Source organism: Lutzomyia longipalpis, chromosome 2 (assembly GCF_024334085.1).
Source record: "Lutzomyia longipalpis isolate SR_M1_2022 chromosome 2, ASM2433408v1".
NCBI lineage: Eukaryota > Metazoa > Arthropoda > Insecta > Diptera > Psychodidae > Lutzomyia > Lutzomyia longipalpis.
This window is the reverse complement of record NC_074708.1, coordinates 5,848,819-5,874,552: the sequence shown is the minus strand read 5'-3', so window position 1 is coordinate 5,874,552 and position 25,734 is coordinate 5,848,819. Positions and strand designations below refer to the sequence as shown.

Sequence of the window (25,734 nt, the reverse complement as noted above, 5' to 3'; positions counted from 1 at the left end):
TAATTGCTCTCTCTTCATTATCTCCTTAATTAATTGAGAATTTTCTTTCTTTAAAAGGGTGGATTTACAATATGTTTGTACATTTGGAATTGAACTTTAAAAGCCTCAAAAAGAAAATTTAATTTAACTTAAATTACGAAGAAATGAAAATCTTTCAAAAGGAATCTGCGAAAGATGAGAAATTAAATTAAATTTGTGACAAATTCCAATGAAAAATCCACGCGTGTGAGGCAGAATCTCGAAATTCGCAATTCTATGAGCCATAAACGCCCACCCACAAGGTCATATGAGTAATTAGACAATAATATTGTCATTACTGATGTCATCAATTTGAGCCTCGAAAATGAGTAATTTCCAGTACATAAGCCGGAGAGACATAAAAATTTTGGAGTGTGCTGGAATTTTCTACGCGAATTCTGGTCCAAACATTCCTTCCTCACCCCCGCAGGAAAAAAAAACACATAATTCGATCAATAAGCAATGAAAATCTTTTACTACCATTAAGGGTATAGAGAAGTGAAAGAGAGTAAAATTCCAAATTTGATGGTTTTTCCCGATGGGAAGAAGTCTATTATTTGATTTTTCAGTGCACGTACGCAGCCTATCTTTTAATGACCCCCCCATGCCTGTTTTTACCCCAATCTTTTATCACAAACACGCACACTTACTTGTAAAGTTCCTGCACTAGCGTCCCAGAATTTAACAGAACCATCTTGGTGGCCGGTAATAATTATTTCTGAGTAGCTACACGATGCCGGTGCCCATTCGCCGCCCGACAGTGGCCATTCTCTATCTGAGAATCCCGTCCTCCTGCTCCCTGGATTCCGACCAACCTATTTTTTTTTTAATTACAAGAAGATTCAAAGAAATTGTCTTAATTTTGTAAATTCATTAATTTTATCCAATTTAGCAAAGAAAAGAGCTCTAATATTAATTTAGCTCTCTCATCCCTTTTCTCTCTCACTTGTTAACAAGAACAAATGATGCCAAAATGAGAGAGTATTATATAGTTTGTGGATATGGGAATAAATCAATAAACTCACCGAATAAAATGCTGGAACTAGATCCGAAGGACAATCTGATAAATAAGTGCAACATGTAACGGGTGATTCATGAAGGTCCATTGGGTAAGGCGATTCAAAACATGGAAAACCAGGAGTCAATAAATCTATTAAAACTAAATCATTTTGTAACAGCACAGCTATTGCATAAGGTTCTTGCATATCTGAAATGAGAGAGAGATAATAATGATTAATTAGTCAACATAATTTATTAACTTTGCCACCGTTGGTGCTAATAAGAGGGTAAATGAATGACCTCAAAATGTCGTGTAAACACGGAGAGTTTTCTTTTTTCTTCTGGGGATTTTTTATTTAGATATACGGAGGTATAACATGTTGCATTTTCAAAAGGGAATAAACGTTCTAGCACAGGGTGAATGCGGAATAGAGTGAGCTAATTGAATTGCAAAATATTGTCGTAAAAATTGACTAAAGATTTGTATAAACAAATTTATTCTTTTAATTTATTTATTAATAATTAATTTAAAAAAAAGAATCACAGCTAAAAACTTTGCTGAAAATTTGCGAAATTCTAACGTTTGACGTTTATTCTGTCGCTTTCTAACGCTTGACATTTCAGTTCTGAAGTTTTTATTTCTTTTCTAACGTTAGAAAAGGAAGCAAAAAAGCCTTTAAAGAATTTTTTATTTGACTATTTATATTAATTAATTTAATTAAGTATAAATTAGCTCACTCTGTGCTAATAAATCGATTTTTCTTCTTACGGAGATTGTAGAAAACTTAAACAACTCACCACTAGCCCACGGACTTTCACATATCGTTATAAAATCTACCACAGGATGCTCCATCTCTAAAACTGTGGTCGCTTTGCCTTGAAGCACTGTGATACACGGTGACTTTCCGCCCTTTTCCATCGACAAGCCCCCCGAGAATATTGTGAAAGTTTCCCTGTAAGAGTATTTTAGGCACTTTAGTAGTGTGTGGCACTTAATTCTTCTATATAGTTGCAGTTGGTGGTTGGTCAGTTGGAAGAATGCCCAGAGAGAATGTGAACTCTGCTTACCCTGTCTTTGATGTCTTCAGTTCCACTTTATGTATGGGTTTACAGGATTCTAATTTGCCTTCTTTCGTCGTTTTCGCTGCATGGTGTACCCCAAAGTAGTGTAAGAGAGAGATGGGAGAAAGGGAGAAAAGTTTTTAATTAAGCTCAATCCTCTGCACATTCCACTGAGGTACAAACTATACAGCGGGGGGTGATGAAATATTTCAATTCATGTGGAATTTTGCAAGAGAATTCCTTACCATGTGGATATGAGTGGAATTGGGGCTTTGGTGTTGCTCTTAAAGGCCACGTACAGAGTGATCCATCCGTATGGGAAGACACAATATGTTTCCCCTCGTGATGCCACGAAACTGATCTCAGAGGTTCTGATGATTGCCACCGCAATTCCGCATATTTACCTCGCATATCCCATAATACTATTTGCCCTGACTCGTACGCTATCAGCAACTAATCATTGGGAATCACGAGAAAAAAAAAACAAGAAAGAAATTTTTTATTAGCAAATAGATAAGAAAAACTTTCAAAAAGAATTTTTCTTTCAACATTTTTTTTGCTACGTTTCGTCACATTTTCTTCTTGTAGTTTTTTTTTTTGCTGCTGTTGAAACTAACAGATAATGGAGAACGCGAACGTAAAAATTAAAAGGGAAATTGGCAAAAGAGAAATAACTTACTTTATTAGCATCCAAAGGATTATCGCACAACTGAACGACAGATCCGGGATGCGTTGTCCTCACTCTGCAACAAACAAAGAGAATAAACTTTTTATGATAATCATTTTAGATACTTTTTACTGGTTCTTCCTTTTTTTCTTTTCATAAAATTTGTTGAGAATTTCTCGTCGACCATTCCTATATACAATCTCATCACACCCACTCCACCACTTTATATTTTGGTTTTCTTTTCCACAAAACCTTTTTTTTATTTTCCGAAACACCCCATTTTTCAGTGTAAAAATTTCTCAAGCATGAATCTATAAAATTTTCCTCATGATGTATAAAATATAATATATACATTTCTGTGAAATTAAATTTTATCTCTTTGCCCCCAAATGGACGTGCAGTACGATGTAAATTTTAAAACGTACCATTATTGCAATACTTTGATGCAAAGTTTACAATTCTAATGATAATAAATACCTGAGTGAGGAGATTATTCATTTTGAGGCTCATCAATGACGTCATTGAAAAGTACATTAACAAAGCTGAGCTGAGAAAATTCTCAGAAGAATTTTTCTTCTGGAGCTCATTTTCTCCTTAAAGGTAATCAAACATATGATGCAATGCTGCGGTAAACGACTTTTTATCTTGAACACATTAAGAGATCTTCAGGTAAAACACTGAAGCATATGCTTTAAGCTTTAAAGTGGAAATGAGATTCAATAGGGGTGTGGCTTATGTACTTTTTGCAATTATTTTCTAGCTTAACAAAAATGGGAAATGGAAAATTATTTTTAATTTTTCTTGAATATTTTTTTTGACTCTCTACGAAACATATTTATTCAAAGAAGTGTATTAGGAAATTTGTCAAGACAGACACAGCAGAATGAATAATCTCCTTTTATCGCTTTAATTAACTTCATGTCACTTCAAAATTCATGTCGTCCATTGATTATTATTTAGTGAATGTTTAATTTTGAAAATTCAAGCTTTTTTCCCCATTCAATTTTTATTCCACACACACACAACAATTTTCTCATAAAGTTAACTGTCCCTAGCGTGGCATTTGCAAATTCAACACCAAACTGTCCTCAAAAGGCTTTTTTGGTCGCCCCAAACTCGACACTGTGGAACAATGACAAAGTTTCCCTTTCAACTGCTTCATTTTGTTTATGATTAATTATATACCATCTCTTGCGCGAGGGGTTGACTACATATATATGATGGGGTGTGCTGTATACAAAACGGCTTTCAATTTCGAAAATTCAATCCCCTTAACATGCAATACGCCTTGAAAGTTGACACATTTCGCCTGAGCACGTCGAGGAGAAGCACACTGACTAAAAATTGATTGATTGTAATTTAAGTAAATTTATATCCAATTTCTAGCAAATGGATATAATATGACACAATATATTGTATAAGACACCATTTCTACCCTACTTCCGTATATACACAATATAGGAATTTGGTTTCTGTTAATTGGTGGTAAAATATTCCCTCTTGGAGGTTGGTGCCACCAAAAGAGACGTATAAGTAAGTATACATACTGATTGGGGATTTTGCGAAGATTGTGGTACCCAGATGGTAGGGTGTGCCATGTTTTTAATGTAATTTCCTAATAGAAAATTCTTCCCAAAGTTACTCATTTATCTTCACATGCTTTCTGTACTTAATAACATAACACAACACACATTATGTATGTATGCTCTCAGTACATAGATTCAAATTAATTTAAATTAAGCACCACTTGTAAATTGATCTGTTAAATATATATTTCATAAAGAGGTGTGGTATTTAACAAATTTCTGATCAATATTACCTACAGTTGGTATACCCACACTTCACATTATTATAGTTTTGACCTATTTTTACCACAGAAGTTTACCGAAAATTCTCTCTTTTTCAATTTCATTTTCAAAGAATTTCTTTGTCCTTTTAATGTTTTGATGGAATGAATAATTTCTATTTTATTTCAAAGCCTAAATTAAATTTTACAATTAATTTCGTGCTTTGAATATTCATAGAATTTCCCATTCTGTTGGGCATTTTTTTTTCTTCTTAAAAGAAAAGCATCATCCATTTAAAAAATCATGCAAATATCGCAGGTGTGAAAGGTACGTTAAAAAGAAACCTTTCCTCATGTCAAATTTGTACAGCTCTCTCAGTATAGAATATAACAAAGTACTACAATTTTTCATTTCTCCCACAAAATGAGTATAGAAAAAAATTGCGAGTGGATCCATTAATTTTCTACCAAATGCAATTATTAAAATTAATTGCCTTTCAACCTATACACACCGAAAAAAAAAAGGAGAGATATCGCCTCATTTTCCTTAAGATAACCCCACATTCAAATTTTAACCCAAAATATACGCAAATATTTGTATGAGAAGGCTTATTCTCTCATTTGGTATTCATATTCCTATAGAGATTTTGAAATATTAATTAGTTAATTTGAATTAAGTACAGCACATTTCCAAAGTTTATTTAAAGAAAATGGTGGAAGGTTCTACTTAATATTTAAGGAAATCTTCCACCTTTAAAATACCCCATTTACGTGACAAAATTTTGCCATTTTATTCAACACAGCTAACCCCTAAATTAAGCATGAAAAATCAAGCAAAAATGTCACAAAATTCCTATTTAGTCAAAATCCCAAATCAAACCTATCATTATAGAGAGATAGAAGGAGAAAAAAAAAGAAGGAAAATTCCAAATACAAAACCAATAATTTACATTTTCTACCCATCCCCAATAATCCCTTGAAAATTCATTTTGACAAAAAACTTTTTTTTCTAATCCTCAAGTATGGAATTTTATTTGAAAATTTCGCCTGAACGCTTTCTACCGATATATTCAAAAGGGAGGACAAGCAATTTAAATAGTTAATAGCCGGAAGCAAGGATTTTTTTCCAATTTCATCCCTTTTCTACATTTACAGCGGCCTATATGTAATATGGTCTATTTATAACTCAACAGAATTTAGCCTAAGGGATTAAGGGTTTTTTTTTAAAGTCAACACAATAAATAGCGATGGTATGTAGAGAAATTGAAAATTCTTTACAAAACCGAATTTTGTCGGTTTTATCTCTTAGAAAAAAGCTCTATTGTACCTTCATGATTTCAAAATTATCAGCTTAGATGAAGATTTTCTAGAAATAAATTTTGCATGAGCATAAAATGATGTTAGAGGTTCTAAAATTTTGCTCTGCCCGGACATCCGCATTATTTTGATGTCTAGAGAGTAGGAATTTTTGATAGTTTCTTACAGTGACGCCTCACACTATAGCGTTGATAATTTTTCACTTTGAGTTAATTTTTAAACTTTCTAGTCACGCCAAAACAAAGAAAATTGATTAGATTGATAAACTGATTTAAAAGGAATAATTAATCGAAAATCATCATTTCTATTGTAGAATAAAATTCAAAATTGTTGGAACGTAATACTGCGAGCCATCACTGTATTTTAAAAGCCAGTGTAGAAGCCATATAGAGTACAGGTAAGTTAATAAAACACTTGAAGTTTTAATCTTAAAATCGAAAATCAATGTTGGTTCCGGAGATTATTGTTCTTCCGAAAATTGTGAGAAATTTTACTCAAAATTCATTTTAGTTTTACAGACTACTTCCACCCAATTATTTTAATGTCCAGTCCTTGGTCCAGACACAAACTCAGTTTCCCCAATTGATAAGCAATGCATATTTATTTTATGCAAACAATATGGAATTATTTTAGGTATTATTTGCACTGGAATTCGCAACAGCATTAACGTTAAAAAATGTATTGAATTTTTCAATTATTTAATTAGGAAATCAGACAAAAAAATAACGCGCGGATTTTACATTTTGGAGTGGTTTTTTGCTGGATATCATCGAAGTTCTATGGATTGTTTTGTAATTAATTAAATTTCTGCATCACTCAAAAATAAAATAAATAAAAAAAAAGCTTTTGATATTTAATAATAAAAAACTAACGTCAATTTCTTAATTAGGAAATGATAAAATAAAGGACGTTAAACCACAAAATAAAGACTAAGAGGGAGATAGTGAAAAAGAGTCATCTGACAATGACATTGACATTATGTATAATGTAACATTATATATATTGCAGAAAGTTCCTGTTTGTAATTCAGTTCAAGAAGCTTTTGCAGATACAACCATTACATATCAGAGACAATTTACTGGTGAAATGCCAAATTGGGATGTGATGACATCGATATTGGACAATTCCAAAGTGACCTACTAAAAGAACACATCTGGCACAGGAGCTATCTCCTCCTTCTCGAATGTATTTTCCACAGAAAAATCGATTTTTTTTCATCTACAAGAAAATATCTCAAGGCGGGATTATTAAGAACATTTTTAATGGATAGTTTCTATCGTTTTCCTTTTCCTTTAATCCATTCTACACTAATTCCAATTACTCAATTCAACTTTTTCGCAGATTATGCATTTTAATGGCGCAAAAAAAAAGTGCCACAAAAAAGTGACTGACAAACCCCCATTTGAAAGTTTGAGAATGTTTTTTACAATTAAGATTTACTATGAACAAAAGAGGGGTATTATCTAGATAAATTGGACTGAATCCATTTTCCACGTAGATGTAATTTATTGGCCAGGAAAAAAAAAACTTCAAAGAGATTCAGCATGAATAGAGAACTTTTTATTCACTGAAAATTCCCAGAGGGGGTGGGGGTAAAAAAATGTCGCCTGGAAGGTACGTACGTACAAAATTAAATCAATTTCATTGTAAAATATTGAATTTTGAGGGGTGACCATCAAAGTGGGCGACCATAGGATGACCTGAAAATGACTCATTGAGGAAATTAATTGCCTATTATGCATACAATTTTAATGAAAATGAGTTTAGCCTCACTCCTCCCCCCCCCCCCCCCCACAAACAGAGGTTCTCCGCTTCAGCCTCCATTTGATCCCCGATCCAGGTAATTAAATCAGTATTTCAATCATGGAGGGAGTTTTTGCTCATGCCATATATAGCAATTCTTTTGTCTTTTCCCTTTGCAGAAGTCAAACTTTGCACCCTAATATATAAAATGCTAACAAATGTTACGGAAGGTACACAGGGAAAAATTAATTAATTTCTTCTCTCTATTAATGAAAGAAAACATGTTGATTGCTGAATCTTCAATGTGCGGACTAGAGGGAATCAAATATGCCTTTAGGGGAGAATGGTGTAAATGGAAACTTTCTATATTTCTGCTAATTTTATTTTTTTAATTCTGTTTAATCCTTTAAAAATAATTCAGATTCTTGAATAGAAATCATATTGTTATTTAATACAAATTTCATTAAAAATCTTTCAAGAGTTTGGTTGAAATTAAACTATTCTCCCCTAATATACATATTAAATATTAAATGCGTATTATGTAGAATAATATTGAAAAACCGGGAAAAGCTATTAAATAACTAATTTATTTGCAAAATGTATTTTCTTTTGTGGTTTACACTGAATGCTTGAAACTCCCCCACAATTACCATTTATTATATTTTATGTTTAATATGCACATACAAAGATATAAGTTAAGCCTGTAGTCTTTGCAATCCATTAGTCCTTAACCTTTGTACAACAGTACCAACCTTGGTATATGAATCTTCATCACTAATATTACAGTATAGCATAAAGCATGTGGAGTACATTGAAAATACATAATAAATGAGCAAAAGTATTACATTTTCACTTGATCATAATAATGCTAATGGGCCAAAAAAATATATGTATATCATATAGTAATTTAAATAAATGATTTTTAAAGTAAAAAATTCGCGCTTCTGAATTAGTTCTTTGTACATAATATAATGCTAATTATGGAAAAAATAATTTATTAATAATTAAAATAACTAAGGGGCCTTTTTATTAGAATTTGCAATGTTAATATGTATAGTACATAATGTACATAATACAGGAGTGTACAAATGAGAAAGAATCCACCAGTTTCATTAGCCAAAGCTATATGAAAGATCCAAGTAGGAAAATATTGCCTGAGGCCATTTCACAAAGAATGTTACAAAATGAAGGCAACAATGGTAAGGGAGTGGGACTCTCTCTAAAAGAAACTTTGAAACTAAACTTCTTCAGAAGAATTTGCTGGTAAGAAAACTTCCCTCAATACGCACACATATACACACAATTCAGTGGAGATTTTCCAAACAATGTAAGCTACAAAAGAGCACCATGCTGGTGGGAAAAAGAAATGGGGTAAGGGGTGAGGGTGGAAATAAGAAAATGAGCAAGAATTCATCATCATCGTCTAAAATTTTATAATTTCCGAGTTGAATAATTAATGAGGAAATTTTTCATTGTTTAATTTCCTCCATACAGGATACACCCATTGATTCTAGTACAAGTTAACATACTTTCTTCTAACATAGAGTAATTGTACAAGAAAAAGTTTTCTGTCCTATTCTCTTCGTTAAGTGAGGGATTTTTACTAAAATAGAGAGATTAAAATGAAGCAAAGAATTTTCAACATTTTACATAATAATAAATAAATAAAGGACAACGTATTAAATGAAGGAAATTCCTTAAATCGTCTTATAAAACCTTTTCCCAATATCCTTCTACAGATAATTCCACATATTCTTGTGTCTCTATATGTATTTATGTATACATATGTATAAGATAATGGTACTTTGCTTGTTACATGGGCTGGAAATTAAATGGACTATGAGTGCACATAGAATGGAGACACAATTCCAAAGTGTACGATATCCCATAGGCGCCACACTGGCCATCACTAAAAGCATCTCTTTATAATTAACCTCATATACTCCCATAGTCTTACTTAGGACTTACTTAAAGGCAAAAACACTGATGAAACACACCGAAAATAAGCCACTAATGTTTATAGAAAAGAAACATGAGAAAAATTACTTCTTAAACATAATTCTGCATATAAGAATAATTTTATGTAGGGACCTTACATATTTTATCACATTAGCAAGTAAATGGAAGAAAATCTTTTGAGACGTAAAATCATTTCCTGATTTTTTTTTAAACTCGAAAATGTACATTTAAATCTTTCGTATCAGCTAAAAATCCCTTCTATCGTATTCAGAGCTATGCAAATGAGAATTGATTTTGAATCTTTCACAAGTTAAAGCGGCTATGGACCAAAAAGCCCCCGCAAATATCGACACACATTTTAGCAATGTGCAAATGGTATATTGGAACATAAATATAATTTGAACAACAGAGAAAAAAATCATGAATCAGGGGATCTTCATCTAATAGTATATTACTTTGTGGTTGGTTTGCCTTTTTGCCACAATTTTATAAATTGTGGGATCCCAACTCCGCAATTTCCATTGCCACAATTTCTTTTCTACATCTTTTACCCCATTCCAAATTTCCTCCTTTTTTTCTGCCTCTTTTTTTTGCTACTTTTTCTTACTCTCTCGGAATTGTGGGTAAATGTGTGTGTCTGTGTATTGGGTGTAGTAGCTACATTTAAGATGGAACAAGCAATAAATCAAGTATGTCCGACATGGTGTGGAGCTTTATAATAAACATAGAATAATGTATATATGTACACATTGTAGCATAAAAATGGTGTGGTCAAAAATGAAGCGCAGTGGAGTATCAAGAGAATAAAGATATCTTGTATATATGGAAAAAGGGACGACATATACATTTACTAAAGAACCCCCAACTCTCGATGAGAATGAGGAAATGGAAAATACAAAAATCTCACAACGCAAATTCAAAATATTGCTAAATCATTCAATTTTTTAACTCTCTCATCATTCTTTTATCCTTTCTATAAATTTTCTTTTTTTTTATTCCTTTTTCAGCGCTATAAATCAAGCTGTAAATTATGCTAGCTAACATTACTATATAGGTAAGTATGTATGTAGGCTATGTAGGTATTTGAAGTGGTGCAAACACTTGCCAAAAGATCGTGAATTTGCCATTAAATCATTAAAAAATCCTTGATGATTCAACATACTTTCAATCACACCATTTTCACCTACAAATTATTTGATAGCTATGAATGCTAACTCTAGAGCACCTAGCTCGCTGTTATTTTTTTTTTATCTCAATTAGCCTTGAGCACATTGGCTACAATTTTTTGGACAATATCCAAATTCAGCAGTAAAGCTTTCTTTTCCAACTAATGAACATATAATCCCACAAGATTTGTATGTAAAATAAACCCAAAGTAAGTCGTTAGAATATCTTCATACAACATCCTTTCAACTATGTACATACATAATGAACTACATCCTTCTACTTTCAACAATATAATGATAGCTACTACTAGTTTGTGAAAAGAGACATCTTTGAGAATGATGCAACACTTTTCTTTGTCATTGTTATCATGGAATTTTCCGTGTTGTAATATATAACTGCTCTTTCTCATTTTCCACAATTACTGGACAATTTGTCACTTGCTTGCAAAAAGAACAACCCATATGTTGCAACTGCAAGTAACAGATTTTTCATATTCATCCTTTAGTTTTGAGAATAAGATAATATCTCAACGTAAAATACTATACGTAGGTACACATTTTCCTCATTTACATTTTCCCTTTTTAATGAAAGCAAATTTGTACTTGTTCAAAAATTTGCAGACATCTACAATTATTTTTGAGGCACTTTTTGCAGATGCTGTAGATGACATTGCTAAAGCAATTAGGAGCTCATGCACGAAAAGTATTACGGGGGAAATGTCACGAATAATCTTTTTTAATCTTTCACAATTTTTTTTTCTTATACACTCGTGCCTTGGCATAAGATAGTCTAGGATGTACTGCTCTCGCGTATTGAAAATAATGAGTGTGAAGAGTATATCCTAAACTATCTTATGCCAAGGCACGACTGTATATCCAAAACGAAAAAGTCAACTACACGGAAAATTCTACACTCCTTTGGAAAACTTCAACGTTTTTCTTTCTTGAGGAGATTTCATTTGATCACAAAAGAATTTCTTTTGCAAACGTGGCATACAAGAAGAAAAATCTGCATAAGATGCAAGAATTCTCATTTTGCAGGAAAGTTGAATGGTATAAAAGGAATTTTCTTTTTACAAGCATTTTGAAGGATTCTTTGTTTTCCTTACTAACATTTAATGTATAATATGTAGGTATATATAGTTGTAGGCAGACAAAAGAGGGTTAGCAAGAACTGCGGGGAAACTCGTAGTTGCCGTTCATGCCGGAAGGGGTTCGTTGGCGCGTAAGGGCGCCACACGTGCACCATTGTCAGAAGCCTCAATAGTGTGAGTGGTGCCCACTAGATGGCGCTAGTGTTGCGCAAGGCGAGCTAGTGTGGCGGCCACCAGGTGGCGCGAGTGTTGCCAAGAGTGCCAAGAGCTGCTGCTGTCAGTCGGGCGGAAAGCTCGTGAGTCAGTCTGAGATTGATCGTCGAAGAGGCAGCACGGAGGGCACGTGGCTGGCTAGCAGAGAATGAGGCTGGCAATGGGCTCTCCGGCTGTTCGGTGCGTAGGGGGCCCTTCAGGCACCCTACATTTCAGAAGTGGTAAAAGTGAAGTGGCAGTGAAAAAAAAAAAGAGAAAAAAGGCCCCCAGAAGAAAATGCCGACGCCGGCAACGTCAGGGAAGGAGGCGAAAAATGGGGCCATTGCTGCCAAAGAAGGCGCCCAGAGAAGGATGAGGCACAAGAGACTACGCAAAAGGATTCAGATAAGTGCTTGTTGTGGTCTGATTAAATAAAATACCCATGGTTTGTGTTTTATTCCATGATTTTCTCGAATGAAATAAATGGCGTCAGGTATTGCGTCATAGAAAAGAATTAGAGCTGAAAATTTCGTGGAAGTTTTGGACAGATTTTGTGGCAATGAAATAAATAAAAGTGGTATAAATTAAAGTAAAATAAGCGTGAAAATTTCAATCTAGCCGTGAAAAGAAAGAAATTTATGAAATTTTAAGTGCCACTGTAATGTCACGATGAGAAAATTTATTGATTTGTGGATGGCGTAGATCTTGAAAAAAAAAAAAAAGAATTAAGAAATTTTCTTTTATTGCCACAGTCCTGACTAGAATTTTCCGATAATTTTGTTGATTAGCGCTGAGGGTCGCGCGATGAAAAGTTTAGGAATGAAAAAATTGGAATTCGGGTTTTGTTTCCATGAAAATTGAAATTTGTCGGGAATTAACACGAAACTTCAAAAAATGATGGAAATTTTAGATTTGTTTTAACAGGGTGGTACAGTTTTTCGTGTTATCAATGGGGAAAAGTCTGAAAATTGAGCCAAATGAGACACGAAAAGTTTTTTTAGCTGCCATAATGGAACACTGGCAAGAATATTCCCGAAAATAGTGTTCATGGACGTTGAAAATAGTGTAAAGAAGGTATATTAAAGATGAAAATTTGAAGTTTATCTTAAATTTCCCTGAAAAGTTAGACGATTTGACGGTAATAGAGAGTGTCAAAGTTTTTGTGTTAATTTTGAAGAAAAAAAATTAAATTTAATTAGGCGCTAAGGAGTAAGAAAATTTTGAAATTTTAACGGCCATAGTGAAAGGTCAGACGAAATTTTCCGAGAAATTACCAGATTTGACCGTTTTGAGGCGGGAAATTTTAAAATGTCAATTGTCAAACAAAACCTCAGGATTAATGCTGAGAAAGTGTTTTATGAAGAGAAAAGTGTTTTAAGAAATCCTGTTGGTGAAATTAATGGAAATATCCTGGAAATTTGTGAGTACGGAAAATATGGAGGCAAATGTGAGATTTTGAAAAGAATTTTGTCTCAATTTTAGGAAGATAATTGAAATAATTTGAGAAGTCATAGAAAACGCAAAGAAAATTGGCGTTTTGGAAACTGGTGATGGTTATTCTTCTGCTATGGATGAGATAATGGATGATCTGGGAAGATTCATGAGAAGATGAGGAAAACAAAGAAGAAGAATCTCAAATTTCCGGAAAAAAGAATGCGGATGATGTTGCAACCCTAATTGCAGCATTTGGAAAAGTGAGAGATTTATTCCGTATTGAGGATTGGATTCGTCATATTAGCATAGCGTGTCTCAAGCACGAGTGGAGCTGGAGGATCACCAGTATGAGGCAGTAAGACTTTTGTAAGAGGAGCAGCATCTGTTGAGTATCATACAGCCCAGGGAAGTTTGACGTTTTGAGACGCATTTAAAGATAATGTAGAAAGAGGATTTTCCCGATGAAAGTTTCACAAAAAAGGCAAATAAATTTTGAAGAACAGGAAGCAGAAGCTGATGAGGATTTGCAAAGCCAAAAGAGAAGCATATTGAAGATGAATCCGAGAACGTCAGGAAAGGGTAAGGATGAATCTAAGAGAATAGACAATAAAAGTGGTTCTCGAGAGTGAATAAATGATGAAAATGGAGCGTACAAAAAAAAAGGAATTGACGTTCTAGTTGGAATATAAGGATAGATGTGAAGAGACAGATATTCCAGAGGAAAAGACGAAGATCTCGTAGTGGTAGAAGATGACAATAGCAACAAAAAGTTAAAGGTGTAGCAGTCACAAAAAAAAAAAAAAAAAAAAAAAAAAAATGAAAATTTTCCAGAGGCAAATGAAGGACAATAAGAAGAAGAATCAGAGGAGTTGCAATTCTAAGGAGAAGAAAAGGAAACAAGAATGAATTTGTAAAAGAATGCTGAAGTTGTGACTCAGAAATGCATTTATATTTTGCAGGCAAAAGCGAGAAGTTTAGACACAATCCAAGGAAATAGCACCAAATGGAAGTCAGCGGATGCTGATTTGAAGAGTTTGGGTGTCTAATGGTCTGTTGCAGGAGTGTTGGAAGTGGATTGATGAAGAAGAGAGTTTAAAAAAAAAAAGGTTTAAATAAAAGTTCCTTTTACAAAAAAAATGAGATTTTGTCCTAATAGAAAGAAAATGAATAAAGGTAGAAGTTTGAAATGATAATTGGGAGTACATTAAACGAGATGAGGTTTCAAGAACGGTACTATAGAAATACTCCAAAGCATTGAATATTTTATGAGTGCGTAATGCATGAGCGTAAATGAAAAAAAAAAAAAAATTGTGGTACGAGAAGAAGGTACCTAGTTGGCATGTACTGGTTAAAAAATCTAAAATATCGGTATTCATCATAAGATGTCTGAAGGAACGCTGAAGCCTTTAGCACGGTGAATATTTCTTTTCCATTAGTGATATGAGATGAGCCATAGTAGACGAAGGCTCTGTATCAGATGATGGAGAAGGTATTCAGTTAGCTATGATAGGCTGATTGTATCCTCAATTCAAAGGTTTGTGATGAAGTAGACCGATTGGGAATGGAATAGGTTGAAGAGACCACGAGTAGATAGATATAACAAGACAAGATTTTTCCCACCCATTTAAGAACACAAGTAGGTCAAATTCCAGGAAACGCTGGATCATGCAGTTTGATGGTAAATGGATAGGGGATGGTGTTTGTATAGCTCGGAATCGGAAATATAAAGGAAGACTACATAAAACGGACGAAATTAAGCATATTTTGCAATAAAGAGAAGAAGTAAAGAATAGGGAATTAACAAAAGATGAGAGATATAAACTTGAGGGACACGGCGTAAAGTATTTATAGAAAAGTAGACTGGGAGTTGCAATACCTAGATGGTTGAGATTGCATGTAGGGCAATTTTATGCGAGAAGAATAAGACGCCAAGCCCAGGTAGTTCCATAAAGTTAACGTATTATAGATGAAATTACACGAAAACCGACAGAAAACTAGGATTCCCACACTGAAGGCTTGGAAATTGAATGATGGCTATGGAGGATTGTTAGGTTAGTTAAAGCGCCATAACAGGATGAAAAAAAAAATCTTTAAAAAATCTTCGCCTGATGCTGGAGTGATAAAACTTCGCCTGTATTGGCTGGAGTGATAAATCTTCGCATAATTTGGCTGGAGTGAGAAAAAATCTTCGCCTGATGCTGGAGTGATAAAACTTCGCCTGTATTGGCTGGAGTGATAAATCTTCGCATAATTTGGCTGGAGTGACAAAAAAAAAAAAAAATCTGCGCCTGATGCTGGAGTGATAAAACTTCGCCTGTATTGGCTGGAGTGATAAATCTTCGCATAATTTGGCTGGAGTGAGGAAAAAAAATCTTCGCCTGATGCTGGAGTGATAAAACTTCGCCTGTATTGGCTGGAGTGATAAATCTTCGCATAATTTGGCTGGAGTGACAAAAAAAAAAAAAAACTTCGCCTGTGGCTGGAGTGGTAAATCTTCGCCTGTGGCTGGAGTGGTAAATCTTCGCCTGTGGCTGAAGTGGTAAATCTTTACCTGTGGCTGGAGTGGTAAATCTTCGCCTGTGGCTGGAGTGATAAATCTTCGCATAGTTTGTCTGGAGTGACAAAATCTTCGCCTAGGGGCGGGAGTTGTAAATCTTCGCCTGTAGCTAGAGTGGTATATTGGCTGGAGTGAGGAATTTTAGCTTATATTACTGCTGGAGTGGTAAAACTTCTTTTGAAATGGTTGAAGTGGTAAATCTCCGCAAAATTTGGGTTTAATAGAGTTTACATCAATAGAGTTGACTACATAAGGAAGATAACCAAAAGTACCTAGAGATAGATAGCATCCATTGAAGTTGGGTGATGTCGATACAGAGTTTCTAAGTCGGTATAAATGAATTAACATCATACGTGAAGAGAGGATGAGGTAATGATCTAGAGAGAATCATAGGAAGGCCATGAGGAGTGAATTTTGATGTAGTTTCAAGGTTCAGAGAGTAAAGTTTACACGTAGTGAACGAAAGGTGCAGGATTGGGCCAGCAGAAGTGGAGTAGAGCAAGCTTCTGAGTATTAAGAGAGTAAGATGTTGTAATCGTATGATTATGGAAGTTCCAATGAGCAGCTCAAGAATAATAAGGTTAATGTTTTAATTAGCGAAGGAATTGGCGCAGTTATGGTCAGTATTAGTAAAACTTGACATAGATAAATGAAATGTTAAATCTGTGCATAAGTTGAGGCTGGAGTGATAAATCTTCGCCAATTGGCAGGAGTGCTAAATCTTCGCCTAGTTTTGCTGATATGCGCAAGTTTAGCCTAGCATGGCTAGAATAAGGAAGTTCAGATGAATGATAAATTGAAGATACCAATAGAGAATTTAATAAAAGACACAGGCTGTAAGATAATGAGAATAATAGATGCAAGAAAACAAAAGTAAGGGGTTGACTCGTCAATGGGGACATTGACACTGTCAGGAAAGGCCGAATGTAGGCAGACAAAAGAGGGTTAGCAAGAACTGCGGGGAAACTCGTAGTTGCCGTTCATGCCGGAAGGGGTTCGTTGGCGCGTAAGGGCGCCACACGTGCACCATTGTCAGAAGCCTCAATAGTGTGAGTGGTGCCCACTAGATGGCGCTAGTGTTGCGCAAGGCGAGCTAGTGTGGCGGCCACCAGGTGGCGCGAGTGTTGCCAAGAGTGCCAAGAGCTGCTGCTGTCAGTCGGGCGGAAAGCTCGTGAGTCAGTCTGAGATTGATCGTCGAAGAGGCAGCACGGAGGGCACGTGGCTGGCTAGCAGAGAATGAGGCTGGCAATGGGCTCTCCGGCTGTTCGGTGCGTAGGGGGCCCTTCAGGCACCCTACATAGTTGGGTGACTGATAGGAAGTCACACAATGTATGTATATATCATGATATGTAATGCAATGTGCTGTAGAAAATTTGGTAAAATCTCCATGTCCACAACCAAAATCCCATGGGGATTAATGTTCCTTCACTTGTTGCTTGTTCCCTTATTATGGGAAAGATAGAACGGAAATGGGGGAAAAAAATGAGTGAAATAATTTCACCCTCACCGGAACTTGGGGCTAATACGAAATTTATTCACATTAACGAATCGGATGTAGAGAGCCAATCCGTAATAATAAGTTCAATAAAGCTCATCATCTTCCCTTTTTTTGTATTCCACAGACACCCTCTCTTTTGCAAATGATATTTCATCATAATTTTCCCGCTCTTTTAATCATATTCTAACGGTGATGATGCGTGTTGTTGTATAAATCATGAATATTCAATCGTTTAGGGATTGTTTATTATGCGATTTTATATATGGATACCATACGGAGAATGAAAATATTTGACCCTATTTTTTCAAAATGTTACAAATAGACGACAAAGGTTTGAATAAGCATTGAAGATCAAATGAAATAGAGAAATGTGATTGGAAAGTCTGTGGAAAATCAAACCCTACAGATACATCACTGTATTTGCACAATTGAATGTTTTCTTCTCAATTTCAATATTATACTTTGCTACCTCTTCACTACACAAACTACATATACCTCGGTGTACATGAACGAACATGGTAGATTAACCACCATGTTGAACTTGATGTAATTATGTGAAAATAGCTTTGAACTAAATCTTCCGAGCAATAAGTGTTTTTATTCCTCCTTTTTAAATTAACTTCCGGAAAATCAGAAATTTTTCCCCAATGGGTGGCAGATTTTTTTCTTGTGTCGGCATACCCCCTGTGACAGCGTAGCAAAGTATACAAAAGACGACATTTAATTACATGAGTAAACCCTTTTAGTAATTATACTCTTAAATGTGACACCCAGGCCTAGCGCAGCAACAGACAATGCTCAAATACACCTTGAGTTGGGTCACTTCCTATGGGCATATACTATGTACTGTACATACATATCTACGTATATATGCTGGGGTATCCTCATTATATTGCGGCCGCGCTGAGTGCGAAAAACAATTTTACACATTCTCGAGCTATGTGTAGCCCTTGTGTTTGACCGTACAAATTGTATGCGAATGTACCTACCTACAGCACTGAGTTGAAATACATACAGTACCCCACCATGGGGTAAATTAGAATTTACTCTTTGCAAAGGTCTTATTATGTACGTATATACGTATGTAGTGAGTAAACTTCTGCTCCTGACACGCATATCACATTAATGAATAGAATTATCCGCACATATGGGGAAGTATAAAATGTTTCATCCTCAAAATATTTTGTTTGCCAAAAAGGAGAGATAGTTATGGTACAAGGTGTTCTTCCCTTTTTCACGAAACTTTATGAAAATATATAGATAAATTGACTTGTTTATTACATTTTCCTTCATTCAATATAAGCCGGAGTTAAATTTAATATATTTTTTTTATCAAAACCCTAAACGACTGCAATATGTTGAGGAATATGGGGGAATTTTGCTACTTTTACACATTTTAGCTACATATTTACTTAATATATAGAACCCTCACGGTGTTATTTAGAAAAAAATCCTTCGCAGATATTTTGCAGAAAATTTATCAACCTACAACCTCTTCATATTATTTTTGTTTTATCTCAAAGAGAAATTGGTGAATTTCCCATTTTCCTAAACTTTCTAAACTTCTTGCTAAAAAAAAGTTGAGAAAATCTCTAAAAGCTCATTAACTGTTCTGGCAATTTTTTCGTAAATTGTTGCAAGTTGCAGAGAAATCCAGAAAAATCAGTTTCAGAAGAAAATGTTTGAGAAAACCAATTTGAAAGTTCTATTTATTTTATTGCTGCTCATGTGAAAAGAACTGTGAGAGAGAAAGAGAAACTGCAAAGATATAGTTTCTCAGAAAATCTCCAAAACCAATGCCCTTTTAGAAAATATACATTGCACCAAAAATCCTCTTTTTCTTCTTTTAAATCTTTTTGAATTTGTTGAGCAAATAAATTTGCTTTTAATTCAAGATCGTACGTCAATCAATCTTTTTATCCGTATAGTACAGCACAATCAATTCAAGATCTTTGAACTAGTTTTCATCAAATTGTTTTGAATATTTGAAAATGAGCTGCTGAACTGACTAGTTACATGAGCAGGGTTTCTTTTAACTTGTGAAAAATAATAGCGTCAAAAAGGAGTCTATTCATTTTTACACATATTGACCTAGTTCAAAGATATAAACATAAAAAAAAAAACAAAATCCTGGGGGAGGGTCAAAAACATTTAATAAAAGCTAAAAAGATTGCAAGAGAAAAATTGCGAAAGATTTGTCTAGAAAAGTGAAAACCACGCCCACATTGTACATCATTCATTTGACGCATCAAACATATGCTTCGTTGCTTCGATTAATGTTTACAACAAAAGTAAACCGCTCAAAAAATATAAATCAGCAAATGCCATTCCGAAATGAAATATGCACCCATAAAGCATTTAAATTAATGGAATTCAAAATAAATAAACGGTCAGCTATGTTTAGGTAATCGCCTACAACACCTCCCTTGCAATATGATCAAACCATATTAATAAATTGTAAGTTCAATGTGGGTCGCGTGTTGTTGTAACTATTTGCTCATTCGGCTTTATTGATAAATCAATATTTTGTAAATGGACAAGGTGTGCAAGATTAAAGGAAACAAATTAACAATAAGATTCCTTTTGCATATTGAAAATTTTCTTTTTTTTTCTTTGAAAATATGAAGGAGAAAATTGTAGCAATTACGTATATATAGGTACAATCATTTTGAGATATTGAAGATTTGAAGGGAAATTGAGGAAATTACATAGAGCTTTGCGGATGAAAACATGTTTGCTGTCCGCAGGCAACAATATAAAAGAGGGATTCTCTTGCACACAGAAAATATGAAAAGAATACATTCCTCCTTTTGCTTAAGGACTAAGAAGCGTAAAAGGAGAAAAAAAATTGAGACAAGAGTTTCTTGTTTTCAGTGCATGAGGATGACGTTTATAAATTGAGAACCGCGCTTACCCATTTATATTCTAGGAGCAAAATGGGGTGGTTTCCTCCTCCCCCCCTTTACTCTTCTGTACATCCATTGATGTGACGGGGGTGGTGTTCCCTTATGAAAATGGAAGCAGACTGCAAAAGGGACGTTGGTGGCGCGAGGACTAAGAATTAGACTGATGTGGAAAGTTGTACAACAAAAGAGGAGGACTTTTATTTGTCTGTTCACAGTCTCCCGTGTCGCTTTTTTTTTGGTACATTTTCTCCTTCTTATGGTGTTTTTGCGGGTGGGGAAAAGTGGGATAAACTTAAATCGGTTTAAGTATTAGGTTTTTCTCCATGGTCAAAAAATTACATCCCACACTGACGTGGCAAATGCTACTGAATGTGGGGAGTACATAATTTAAAATGTTTTCTCTCCTTTTAGCTGTGTTTCTTTCAGACACAGCTTTTGTGTACCGAGCAAAATCGAAAGTCGTCAGATCGGGCTCAAACTTGGGATGAGCACGAATTAGGGTCCCCACATTCCAAAAAACGTATGCGCCAAAAATAAGTTTTTTCCGGCCGGCCGTCCGTCCGTCCGTCCGTCCGTCCGTCCGTCCGTCCGTCCGTCCGTAGTATAACGCTAAATTGCGAGAGAACGGTAATAGATAGAGACTTGCGGTAAACGGCAAAGTTTAAATATCGACTGGAAGACATCCGATTTTGATGTCAAATTTTACCCCCCACCCCCCCGTCCGCCATTTTGAATAACCTCAAAATTTTGTTTTCGCTATATCTCAGCCCATATTATAGCTAGAGGTCTGAAATTTTGATATGTTGTAGGGATTATCAAGAGCTTTCCAATGATACCTCATTTTCGAAAATCGGTCAAGCCGTTTAGTCAATATGGCCGCCACAATTTTTCATCGAAAATCGACCATAACTCGAAAACGGCTTGACCGATTTTGATCAACCCGGGGTCAAATGAAAGATCTCAACAAACCCTACAACTTCCTAGAACATCCGAAGTTTCAAAAATGACCGCTAGGGGGCCAAAAATCAAAAACAAAATTTTCGATGAGTTTTCGATGAATATCTCGAAAACGACAACATAAATTTTTTTCATTTTTTGATATTTTGTAGCTGACCATATTATCTAGCTTCATGCCAAAAATGAAGAAAATCTATGGATCCGTTCTCGAGATATAGCCTTCCAAAGTTGGCATGTCATATCTCGGGTTCTACAAGTCCGATCTTGATCAACTCAAGCGCAAATGAAAGGTTTCGAGAAACCCTACAAATGTTTAGAACATTGCAACTTCGAGAAATGACCGCAAGAGGCGCTAAAGTCAAAAACAAAGTTTTCGAAAATTTCGAACTCGAATTTTTCGAAAATGGCGACATAAATTTTTTTCATTTTTCGATATGTTATAGCTGACTTCAAGACCTTTCAAACAAAAAAAAATTTATGAAAATCTATGGATCCGTTCTCGAGATATGGCCTTCTAAAGATTTCTTAGGGTATGACTTTTCTACTTTTCCCGACTTTGCGCGTATTTAAACTGATTCGCGGTCTAGTTTGCTAGCACAAAATTGGTACACTGAAAGAAACACAGCTCCCGTAAGCTTGGTCAGCTTACCAGTACATTTTTCTGTTATATTTTGGTAATTGTTCACAGTGTGTGTATAATGAATGAAAAAAGGAGCTTAAGTGACCCAAATTGTGCAGTCTCTTAACTTTTTCCTTGATAATATGTAAATCGAATAGACTATATATTTTATGGGTTTATATATTCTTCAACAAAATAATTCGCATACATCTTCCCCCCATGGGGGAAAGAACGAAAAACATTGTCAGCAAAAAGGAGTCTATTAAAATATTTAATTAAACATTTTGTACTCTTTACTCCAGTGATGGTTAGGAGAATTTTGAGAAAGAAAGGGTCATTAGAATCGTAAAAAAATGGTAATGACTCCCAAGCACTCTCCCAGATATTTGCGTTTATTTGATGCTCTTGACTCACAAATGACCTTTTTACATTCACGCTATGAGGAATCTACAATTCAATGAGTATCGCACTGATGGTTGAGCATCTTCTTCATCAACAATTGTGCCTATAAACTCGGTAATCCTTAGGATACTTTGCACCGTTTCCACCCCTCCATTAAAAACCATTGTCCTTTATATAATTTTCAAAAGAATTTCTTCATTTGTGACGAAATGTTTTATGTATAATAGTATTTTGCTATATATAATATGTATACAAATATCAAGGGAAAAATAACTTTTTTTTTCTATAGATTAACTGAGAGAAGCAAGAACCAAGAAGTCTTCGTGAGTTGAGAAATTTTATGAAAAAAATGCAAAACAAAAATCATTTTTAGCAATGAGCTTTACAAGTTAAGGCAGTGTGGATCTAGCTTTACCTGATCCCAGACCTTCCTACGTCTATTACGCTTCTTTTTCAATGTGAACTTCCCTCATTATATACTTTCTACATTGATATTCCAGTGAAAAACTCAATAAAGCTTTGACGGTGAAATTAATTAAAAAGTCTTTGTTATGAAAAAGAGTGGATATTTGAGACATTTCGCAGTTTAATTTAATTACACACAAAAAGCTGTAATTAATATTACAAAAGAAGCAAAATATGCAATTAATGTTTTCAAACTTGCAACAATTCATTTACCTACATTATGTCTTGATAAAGCCACAAATATTTTCCCTTTAAATACCAGTGAAGTAATAAATTGGAAAAGAAAATCTATTTGCGTCACTAATAAATTATTATATTGGAGTTCTTTTTAATAGGTATGGAATCTTCCTAAAGTGAAGAAGCAATTTACTTTCATCGTATTAATGGACAATTGAAGAAATCAATAGGATATTCTCAATATTCCCTATACCCGGTATACGATTAGAGTAGGTATAGGTACATATAAACGTTGAGGACGCTTTTATGGACTTGGTTTGGAATTGAGTCGATTTTGTCAAAGGGTGGCTGTTATGTGGGGTATTAATAATGTACAAGAGCATTTTGTGTTGTGCGAGATATTTTGGGGTAAAACATTGCAGAATGAAGAAAGATTTCACAAGTGGATAAATTTCGAGAGGACAGAGAATTCGACAGCGACATTGAATGATTTATGTGTACGTCCTGTACCTCAAGTACACTCCAAATTCATTCAATAACAGTAGCACTACACACACAGTAGCATCTCTTAAGCCCCAAATGAATGGTGTAGGTACTTAGTTCTAGTTGAAAAGTGAACATCCACATTTCACATTATATCTTATATCTAAGTTGTATATAAGCATAGAATTTGAGTAGATATTAGGTAGGATAGGTACATTTGAAATGGGAAAAACTTTTTCACTTAAGCTTTCTAAAATATTGGAAAAAACTAGCACAAAAAGAAAATGCAAAATGTGAAAAAGAAAAAAAAATACATTCGTATAATCACTGTAATAGAGATAAGTACGATAATAGTGAAACTATTTACACATTTTACTCCTTTTTCCCACATTTTACTCAATTCTGTACGAGATAAAGTAATTGAGAAAAACCTTATCTACATTCAATTTGTTCTTTCTTTTTCTCCAGCAACACTTCTTGATATTTATTTGTTTAATCTTCTAAACTTCTTATCATGAATATAAAAGTGTTTTGTAACTAATCTTTGACACATAAATTTACAAAGAAATTAAATGAACTTCATCTTTATTGCTGACTTATCACTTTTTAAACCTTGCATACCCTCAAACGTTATATAAATTTCAATATTACTGGTCTTTAGCTCAAAAAGATGATTTAAGAACAAAGATATTGCTCTAGGAGATCTTCTATATTAGTACAACAAACAAGAATTAATTTGCATGTACTCCAAAAGAGCTTTCAGTGCACTCTAACTGACTTTTCCTAAAGTGAAAATTCACAAATATTCAGTGCATTTTACTCTAACGCAATTTCAAAGAAACAATATTCATTCAGTTATATACTTTCATCGTATATATGTATGCTTTATGTATGTAGTATTCGGAACAAAGAGACTGTGAGCCACAATTCCAATTCCAGCAGGATGTGCATTTATGTTAGCCTATGGTGAGTGGGTTGTTTATACTACTAATCAAAAGAATTCCGCTTCTGCATATAAAACTCAATTTAAAAGACAGAATTCACAACACAAAATCAAAACGTTCTCTGTAACCTAAATTCAAATATAACGCTTTCACTTAAAAAAAAAGTATTTCCAGACAGAACAAATTGAAAAATTAAAATGAAGAGTATCTAAAAGAAAAACTACTAAAAAAAGGAACGATTCTAAATCGATAGAAAGCCCAAATTAAAAATTAAATGGCAATTTGGAGAACAAGAATTCTTATGGGATTATTACTTTCTTAATTTGGAATAAATTTAACCTTTCCATACATTCAGTGAAAGTAGAAAATTCAATTTGGATTTTGAAGGAGTCAGTGCAAATAACCGAATGGCTTGGAAAAATAGGCAAAAGTTCTCGAAATTTTAATCATTTAAAACACAAATGGCTATTACAAGACTTTTCCCGTTCATTCAACAACTTTCACCACCATCACAAACCCCAAAGTCAATAAGACCAAAATCTCCTGAGGCTCAATTTATTGAAACTTTTCGTTTTCCTTTCCTCACCCATTCTGTCAGCCCCATTAAGGAGTCATGAAACTTACAATCAATTTCAAATTGAACCCCCCGCACCACCCGCATTCAACACCTGTTTGACCTTAAGACTCCCCAGCGACAGCAATGGAAACATTTTCTCCCCATTCTCCCTTTTCAACCCACGTCGAAAACAAAAGGTGCTGTACTAAAAAAAAAGAACTGTGCGTGGTTTTAATAGCACTTTTCAACACACATAACAAGTTCAAAAAATAGTCATAAGAAAGTTCATATATGTACACTACCCTAAAAAAGTTTCCGGGCAAGGAAAAATGGGGTATTTTTGAAGGCAAATTTAAAGTGGCTATATCTCCGGCTGTGGTCAACCGATTTTCAAAAATTTATTAGTTTTGGAAAGGTACATTTCTCACCTTTCCAAAACTGGTAAATTTTTGAAAATCGGTTAACCCGTTATTTATTGGCAGCCATTTTGGTAAAGCTAGGAAAAAGCCTATTTTTCACGATTTCACAAATTTTGACTTTGACCTCTTGCATCTCGGCCGCTAGTGCACCGATTTTGATAAATAGATAGTCGTTGGAAAGGTAATTTAATTCCCTTTCTAGATCTGCTAAATTTTTGAAAATCGGTCAAGCGGTTCGGTTGTAACAGTCATTCTAGTGAACCATAGTGAAAAAATACACTTTTGACTATATCTCAGCTTAGGGTTGACCGATT

The 25,734-nt window shown here is 34.4% G+C and overlaps 1 protein-coding gene across 14 annotated transcripts in view; it reads right to left on the bottom strand.

Annotated features, from left to right (window-relative positions):
- Positions 1-25,734, bottom strand: part of LOC129788821 (syntaxin-binding protein 5) — a 127,984-nt gene that overhangs the window by 28,490 nt on the left and 73,760 nt on the right. For all 14 annotated transcript variants that reach the window (XM_055825195.1, XM_055825191.1, XM_055825192.1 and 11 more), the window contains exons 5-10: positions 2,759-2,822; positions 2,325-2,532; positions 2,086-2,161; positions 1,816-1,970; positions 1,044-1,225; positions 669-833 (exon numbers count right to left, since the gene is read on the bottom strand). In XM_055825195.1, coding sequence (XP_055681170.1) covers positions 669-833; positions 1,044-1,225; positions 1,816-1,970; positions 2,086-2,161; positions 2,325-2,532; positions 2,759-2,822 — 850 coding nt within the window. The remainder of the gene's footprint in view (positions 1-668; positions 834-1,043; positions 1,226-1,815; positions 1,971-2,085; positions 2,162-2,324; positions 2,533-2,758; positions 2,823-25,734) is intronic.